Source organism: Harmonia axyridis, chromosome 2 (assembly GCF_914767665.1).
Source record: "Harmonia axyridis chromosome 2, icHarAxyr1.1, whole genome shotgun sequence".
In the NCBI taxonomy this organism is placed as follows: domain Eukaryota; kingdom Metazoa; phylum Arthropoda; class Insecta; order Coleoptera; family Coccinellidae; genus Harmonia; species Harmonia axyridis.
In genome coordinates, this window is record NC_059502.1 from 35,436,400 (window position 1) to 35,444,776 (window position 8,377).

The 8,377-nt window shown below is 33.8% G+C and overlaps 1 protein-coding gene across 1 annotated transcript; it reads right to left on the bottom strand.

Moving 5' to 3' along the window:
- Positions 1-5,303: 5,303 nt before the first annotated feature.
- LOC123673227 (transmembrane protein 177) lies at positions 5,304-8,259 on the bottom strand. Its single transcript, XM_045607697.1, has 4 exons — positions 7,918-8,259; positions 7,787-7,856; positions 7,570-7,728; positions 5,304-5,845 (listed from the first exon to the last, which is right to left on the bottom strand). The coding sequence occupies exons 1-4, from the start codon at positions 8,070-8,072 to the stop codon at positions 5,318-5,320; spliced, it is 912 nt and encodes a 303-aa protein (XP_045463653.1). The 5' UTR covers positions 8,073-8,259; the 3' UTR covers positions 5,304-5,317.
- Positions 8,260-8,377: the final 118 nt, after the last annotated feature.

Genomic DNA, 8,377 nt, shown 5'->3' on the forward strand with positions numbered 1-8,377 from the left:
TATATTAGCTAAGATGTCTAAAACTATTGACCAAAATTATCTTTCTTTTTATAGATGGCGCTACTCATTTTAATGATGAGTGTATTATCACTGCATATGCAATTAATCAATGATATTGCTGTGGTAATAGTATAATTACCAAAACTCATTACGAACTGAGACGGTAGTTAGATTAAATTAATTGAAATGAAGAAAGCACTAGGGTGAAATCAGGAACTTTTGAGCACAAATTGTCCCATTAGAGACCTTGTTTACTGTTTGTGGTATCTTAGGTCGCAATTGCTGGATGAATTAACGAGTGCTCATCAAAAGTTCTTGACTTTACGCCAGGGCTTTCTTTATTTGACGCTTAAAAGCATTTAATTTTTTTCCATAATCTGATGAAACAATCAACACATAATCCTAGTCGAATAACCACAGAACACTAATATACACGAATAACCATTAACGAATGCGACATTCAAGATTCAAACCTACCCTGAAATTCTAGTTTCTACAAATTTCCAACAGTTTCTCAGAAATGAAGGGTAACTCATTTTTACATACAGAATCAGAAAATAATTCGCGGAATATGCAGTTTTGCACTGCTGATGGTGAAAATTAGTTATTTATTGCACAGTGGATCTTCTGCGCTCAAGACCTGAAATGACCTTGAACTGGCAATGGTTGCTAGCAGGGGGGTGAAACTCGTAGTACTAAATTGGAAACAAATATTCTATGCGCCTACCTAACAGAGAATGAAAGAGATAGAAGATGTATGGTTATCTCTGTCGCTCATGACAAGAAGGATAATGTTCCAAAATCCAAATTGACAGTTGCAGTTTGTTTTGTGCAGTTGATGCAAGATTTTTCACCTATAAAAAAAAAAAAACTTATTATTGATCATAAAATTGTTGAATAAATTCGTTGACATTCTAATATCTGTTTACAGGTCTGCACAACTTTTGGTCTAGTCTAAGGATTGAAATGAGTGCCTCAAATCTTCGATGGACGACTCCATTGGTTATGTACATCCTAAAATGGCTGTTTGATTACTATATCATCAATTTTTAACAGAATTATAAATGATTGAATGAATTTGACCGGTAAAGGTCAATAATTAATCATGGAAAACCCATTTATTAGTTGCCGACGTGAAGCCAACATACTTTAAAATCCCATATATCGCAGACCTCTCACAAAAAGCTCGTCATTTTTCAAAATACGAAGGGGTTGCAATTGCTTTGAAACCAGAGAACATCAAAATAGATAATTTTTTTACACTTTCATAGACTTAAGTTTATATTTAATATTGTATTCCTTCTTTCAGAGCCCTGAAGGTATAACGAAACTGGTCGGCAACTAATAAATGGGATTTCCATGATTAATTTTTGACCTTTACCTGCTAATTTCATTCAATCGTACAGTCATTATCAACCAACAATATTATAAATTTTGATAATCAAAATTGATTCCTCCCTTATCACTTGGTGAAACATATCCCCCAATTGTGAACGATCAATTAGATTTTCGCCTGTCTCCGGTTTTAACATCTGTTACGTAGAATTTATATGTACTTGTTTGTATATTTTATATTTAGTTTTGATAATGGGATGAAACCCGAAACGTGCATGTCAACATCATTACATTATTTATTTTTATTAAAATTTGTGGAACGTATAGTCAAGTGTTTTATTTCTTTTATTAATATTATAAATTATGTACTGTATTTCTGTTTGTTCCATGTAGTGTGTCCATTGAAATATTAGATAGAAGTCAAATAATATAGAGTGAAATCAATTTTTGCTCTTTTTACTAGTAGAATTAAAGGCCGCTTACATTTCAAACTTTCCTGCGGTAATTTCAAATTTTCCCGCCCTGAAGAAAGCCTATTTCTCACTTTGCCCGTTGGTGTCGCTAGTGCGGACCTAATCAAGATGGCGGCTATTTTGTTTCCACAGATTAGTAGGGAGATTGCATTTCTTATTATTAGTATTCTGTGGTTGCTAGGCCTAGGGAGTTCAGACGCCTAAGCACAGATTACGGATATCCGTAATCTGTGCGCCTAAGTTACTTACCGTGTCTATCTCATCCATATTCAATTTCAAAAATGAAAATAAGAAAATGTCGACAATTTGTTACTATTTGTTTTTCTGTTTTAAATTTGAAAATTGCTCCACATACAGTAAAGGAATCTATTTAAATCAAATATCTAGTCTGTGATATTTAACTACCAAATAGAATAGATGAATGAGATCATCCAGAACAAAGTCTGTATGAAAGATTTTCCAGAAGATGAGGCGGGGATTTTCATCTGGAGCATGTTTACAACAAAAAAATAATGTTCTACCTTTCATTATTATCACATTAGTAACTAAGCACTTCACAAAATATTGTTGAACAGAATTGGAAAATTTCGAGATTTGTGGCCGTGATCAAGTCAGTTTTCACCTAACGTTACGCTTACTACTACAATAAACATCTTCAGAGGTTTCTAGGTTGTATATTGTAACTCGACGCAGCATTTCTCTGATTCGAATGTCTTTTTTGTTGTTGTTGTTAAGTATGAGTAATTCTTATGTACGAACTACCTACCTTGTGAAACATCGAACAGTGCGATACTCTCTGTTTGAAGAACACAAGCTAACCACTAAACTAAACCTCTCCTACTGTTTGGAATGTACAAAAAATGTGATTGTCCGCCACATTTCGAGGACTTTTGCAAAAGGATACATCATCGGGCCTTTTGGGGTGAGGACTGAGGAATATAATGCACCACTCACTGAGAGTCATCCAAAGAGACGATTTGAAAAACCAGCTTTGGACGCTTGCATCTGGAGGAAGATTCCTCTTGATCTAGGAATTCTCTGACTAATCAGCTGGAGTGTTTTCCGCTTCCCTAGAGTTGAAAGTGATTTCATGAAGAAATTCCTTCAACGTGGATAGATTCGTATTGCGATGGATATGGGTATTACAACCAAACAAGGGTACGTTAAAAGCGATCCAGACGAATTTATTTTGGATGATTTGTAACTTATGAAACTTCATGGCGTAGGGGGAAATTTTTAGCCTATGTTTTCTGTTATCTTCTGATGCTTGGACCTTTCATGTAGAGGTTCTGTATTTCGTCATTGGCAATTGATAGATAAGGATTTTATGACCTCTGTTATATACGGTATTTGCAGGTGGTTAGTAACATACCATGGTGCATTGATAATCAATCATATTGTTTCTGATTGAAATCTTCGAATGGGTTTTCTTCTGGATGGTTTAGCGCAACCCCAGCTATGTGCCACAGGTCCAGATAGGTTTGAGGACTTTCTTATAAACCAGTAATTCGTTTTGCATGGTCAGTTTTGATTTTCTTCCAATAAGCTAATGCATTTGTCGAATCTTTGTCTAGTTGTTTTCTTTTTGTGTGTTTTTGTTATGCTTCTGCCATGTAAATCACTGGTCCAGGTGTATGCCAAGGTATTTGACGTTTGTCTCTGTAGGAATATTAATTTCATTCAGAGTTACGTATAGTAAGTATAGAAATGGCCGTAACACACTTCCTTGCGGTCACCAAATTTTATGGTAAGATTCACTGAACTTAATTAAAAAAATTTCTATCAGTGAGGTAGGATCTCAGTACCAGATAGTTACTGTTGTTAAGATTTTTTTTTTATATTATATTACAGATTCGTTCGTGAATAATAGTTTATAATTTTTCAGAGAATTCGTTTCTTTGAGAATAAGATGTGCGTCCGTCGGAGAGATCATGGCTGGCGTAAGCACTTATCTGTTCGGTTTAGACGACATCTCCATTCATGTTCCTGGATACGAGTTCAAATCCTTCTTTTAGTAGTCGCAATGTTAACTCTTCTACAATCACAAGATCACTTGTATACACCAGACTTAGAAAACTTATCAATTTTATCTATTGCTCTTTTTAAGACTTGTTCCAGTTTTTTTGTGGTTTGTAAATGAATTTCATGTTATGTCTTTCAAGAAGTTTTCTTCCTAGGTTGTTCTTGTTACTAAGACTTCTAGGAAGAATAGAGCAAGGGGGGATCGCCGTTATGAACGTCAAGTTTTTTGATGGGGCCATTTCGTACTTTGTCTGCTTGAAACGCATATTAAGTGTTAGGTGGTTCCATTGTGGGGGAAAGGGTCATGACCCCCCTCTGGGACCGAGCTTGGATTAGAGCACCATTTCTTTCAATTATTTCCATGGTGAATTTAATGTTCCATCCGACACAACTAACGTTGAAGGAATTTCTTCATGATATCACTTTCAACTCTTGGTAAAGCGGAAAAACACCCTTACTGATTAGTCAGAAACGACGAATCTTCCATCAGATACAAGCGTACAAAGCGGGTGCTACAAAACAACTCTTTGGATGACTGTCAGTGGGTGGTGCATTGTATTTCTCAGTCCTCCCCCAAAAGGTCCGATCAGCTAGTTAATGTATCTTTCGCAAAAGCCCTAGAAATCTAACAGAATATCTCATTTCTCGTTCATTCCAAACAATACGTGAGGTTTAGTGGGTAGGTTGTGTTCTTCAAACACGGAGTCGCACACTGTTTGACCTTTCATAAGGTAGTTCGTCCATGAGAATTCCCCCTGTTTAATAAATAACATAAAAGCCACTTTCAAATCGGAGAAATGCTGCAGCGTCGAGTTACAATCTACGACCTTAAACCTCTGAAGATGCTTACATCAGGTGAAAAAATTGACTGGTCCACGGCTACAATGGCCAAAATTTTTCAATTCTGTTGAACAATCCAGCTGTGAAAGTCTTGGGCATTAAATTTGAATAGTCTTTCCAAAATTACGTGAGCAGCACAGAGATAAATCAAATATACGAGCTTTGTCCAAGTTTCAAGAAATTGTTTAGTTGATTGTAAGGTTAACTCATTTTAGTCATTCAATTCTCTCCAGTATTTAACGACGTTGTGGCTGAACATTAAATGAATTAGTTTTCAGACATTGGTCGAATCTGGTTACAAATTGTCACCAATGAAATTCAGAGACTGTTACTTCTGAATCTCAATAGGCCAATAGTTTGATCCTTCTTTTATATCAATTCTCCTAGGAGTATTTCAGACCTCTCATAAGCTCAAGCTTGAGCAACTTAGAAGAACCTATATACTTTGTAACTGTTTTCCATCGCCACTTTAGGCTCAGCACTTGTAATTGTTTGGCAACAGGAAATGATTGGAAGGTCCACTTGGCTTAGGGCTCAAACAAACTACACTCACTGTTGTAAAGGACTTCACTACTAGGCCAACTGGCCATTTAATAATAAATTAAGACCTCACGATAAGAAAAACAACACTACAACAAGGTTATAATTTATTCAAAAAAATCTCTCCTTTGCATCAAAGGCAGCGTTCTCATTCGTATAAAGTAATTTTCATTTCCTAGAGGGCTAAACAAACTTTCACCTTCCTTTCCTAATAAATTTCTCAAACATATATTTCTGAGTAATAGCTTTGTATAATATTCTTTACCACCTTCAGCAAACTCTTGGGATTTATTTTTTAATTCTTTATCAATAGCTTCTTCATAATACACTTGACTACCGTCCTTTACTAAGAAATAATTACCTAATGTGAAGCAAGTGACCAAAGAATACATGACCATACGTACTAATAAGGGTTTGGCATACAAGTTATATTTCATATTGATCGCTCTGGAAATTGCATAAGTTGCAAAAGAACTTGTTGTTCCAATAACAGTATCGATGATCAGTTTTGGAGTTTCCTTCATTTTTATTTCTCTGGCTATTGCGAAATTTTGAGCATTCTCTGATATTATAAGTGATTTACGTAATTTCTTTCCAGATTCCGTTTCCCAAGAAGCCAATTTTTCACCAACAATCTAAAAAAAATTTAATTATTTTAGATAAATGATTTTAATATAAAAATCATTTATTTAGAAATTTTCTAAACTTATATTTCCATAGTTGAGTACAAATGAATACAATCACTTTGATCTATCACATCAATTTCACGAACTATCATGCGATGAACATACCAAAGTTTCAAGTAACAAATTCATAGATAAAACGGTTTTTAATAGATTAAACATTATATTAGTGGAGAAACATTAGAAAAAAGTGAAGTGAAGCCAAGCCACATGCAACAGTAAAAACTCCAAAATATAGGGACCTCATATTTCAGATAAGAAGGCAAAGAGTAATGCTATTAATATCGTATTATCACACCATATAAAAATTCTCAAAAAGCTTTGAGATTAATGAACTAAGACTTGGAGTATATATTTTTTCAAATTTTCCTTCTATTGAAGAAGTTTGCTTACTCATAAGATTGTGATATATAAGGTTGTTACATATAATGGATATTCCTCCTGGGGGGGATATATCCCCCCTTGGGTACGCCACTGTCTGATGCATACCTATAAATTGTTTATAAGGTATACCTATAAATTGTTTATAAGGTATACCTATAAATTGTTTATAAGGTATGTTAACAAAAATTTTCAATAGGTTCTCACCATTGTAAAGAATTTTTTTGAATGTTTATTGAAGATCGATCACCATTTGGATTTAATTCCATCATATTATAAATTCAAATAATAACTCACTATATTCAATGAAGTTACATAAATTATATTTCATATATAACTTATGTATGGTTAACAATTTTATAACTAACTAGCTGCTCGCCTCGGCTTCGAACCTTCTGTCAAGCAACCCAAAATACATTTTTTGAAGTGTCAAATCATACTCTATGATTGTTTGCTGGGTAGGATGAAAAAGGAAAGCCTTTTTTCTTTTCCATCCATTTTTTTGTAGTATAATCCTTCTCATGACAGTAACAAACACAACAAAAAAAATTCAATTTGGTGGTCATAATATCCTTAGATCCTCTTAAATATATTTGTATGTATAGATAGTTTGGGAGAAGCCTTTTTCAATAGAATAGGGATGGTATTTTGATTTTAAGAATAATCTGGTTTAAAAATTAGAGTAAATTCCACAGATAAACAGTGGCAAGGGGGGGGGGGGGATAAGTGAGATATATCTCCCCCAGGACGAATATCCCATATAAGTCACAACACTCATTAATTTAATTGTGTGAAAATTTAATCAACGAATTAATCAACCAGCGTTTATATCAAAAGTCTTGATCTAATCGTTCTGTCGTTGTCGTAATCATTATTTACTTACAGGCTAAAAATTTCAAATTACAATTCCAAATGAACAATCGGATAAAAATTAATGAGATTCTAAAGTAAAAGCTCCGAACGACTCTAGTTGAAATTCAATATCAAGAAGTGTCTGAAATTCAAAGTACATCGGAAACGAATAATCAATATTTTTTTCTTTATCCCCCTCAAGGCTTACGTCTGGGTACGCCACTGCAGATAAGTGGGTTTTTAAATTATGATATCAATCTCAGCAATGGACTGATACGCAACACAAAAATTGGTCTTATCCATAAGGTATTTCATAATTTCAAAATGAAATAAGTTTGATATTTATTATTTTCATGAAACACTGAAGATACTCATTTAGAAGCTTGCACTCATAAATAATCTGATAATTCACAGATACAATAAAAGATTTATGATACACTTACAATGATTCGAGAAGTATCAATTTCTGTTTCTCTTTTAAAAGCAAAATTACCAGGAATTCCGACTCGAATACCCCATTTAGTGTATAAAGATCCAATAGCCCCTACATTAAAGCCAACTATATTGAAGGGATTATACAAATGTCTCTTTGAAGGATCAACCTGCATTATGAGAAAACTCAATAATATGTATTACAATTATTCAATGTTCAACACATACTTCTAATAAATCCAACACTTTTTCAAACTTTTGTTTTGTTTCATCGGTCAGACGCACAGCAACGCCGTTTCTATAATAAATATATAGGTAATTATGTAGAATACGCCACAACGCTCTGAAAGAGAATTTACCTATAATGATGGAGAAAATCAACATAATAGTCAATTAAAAAAGTGTGAGGTGCTACATGGGCAAATGTAACAGTTCCAATTGCCCCAAATGCAGCGATAGAAGCTGCATTGCGTCCGTTTTTTGTAAGGCACCATTTTAAAAATTTATCAGCCATAATTCGATCAGTTTAAAATGTGAGTACATAAACTTGAACTGTTTTTTTCTTTCCTATTTGAATAAATTTTTTGCAAAGAACTCAGAAGAAACAATAGAACCAGTCACAGATTTTGAGAATATTAATTTAATGGTTATTTCACAGAGATATATACAACGGACATCATCTTTTTTTTGTAATTTCAGGGAATCCTCAAAAACTTATCGAGCATTATAATTAACAGGTTTTGTAAATGTTGTATCCTAATGCTAATGACATTGAAAGTAACGTATAAGAAATTAGCCACCGCACCGTAATAAATATTA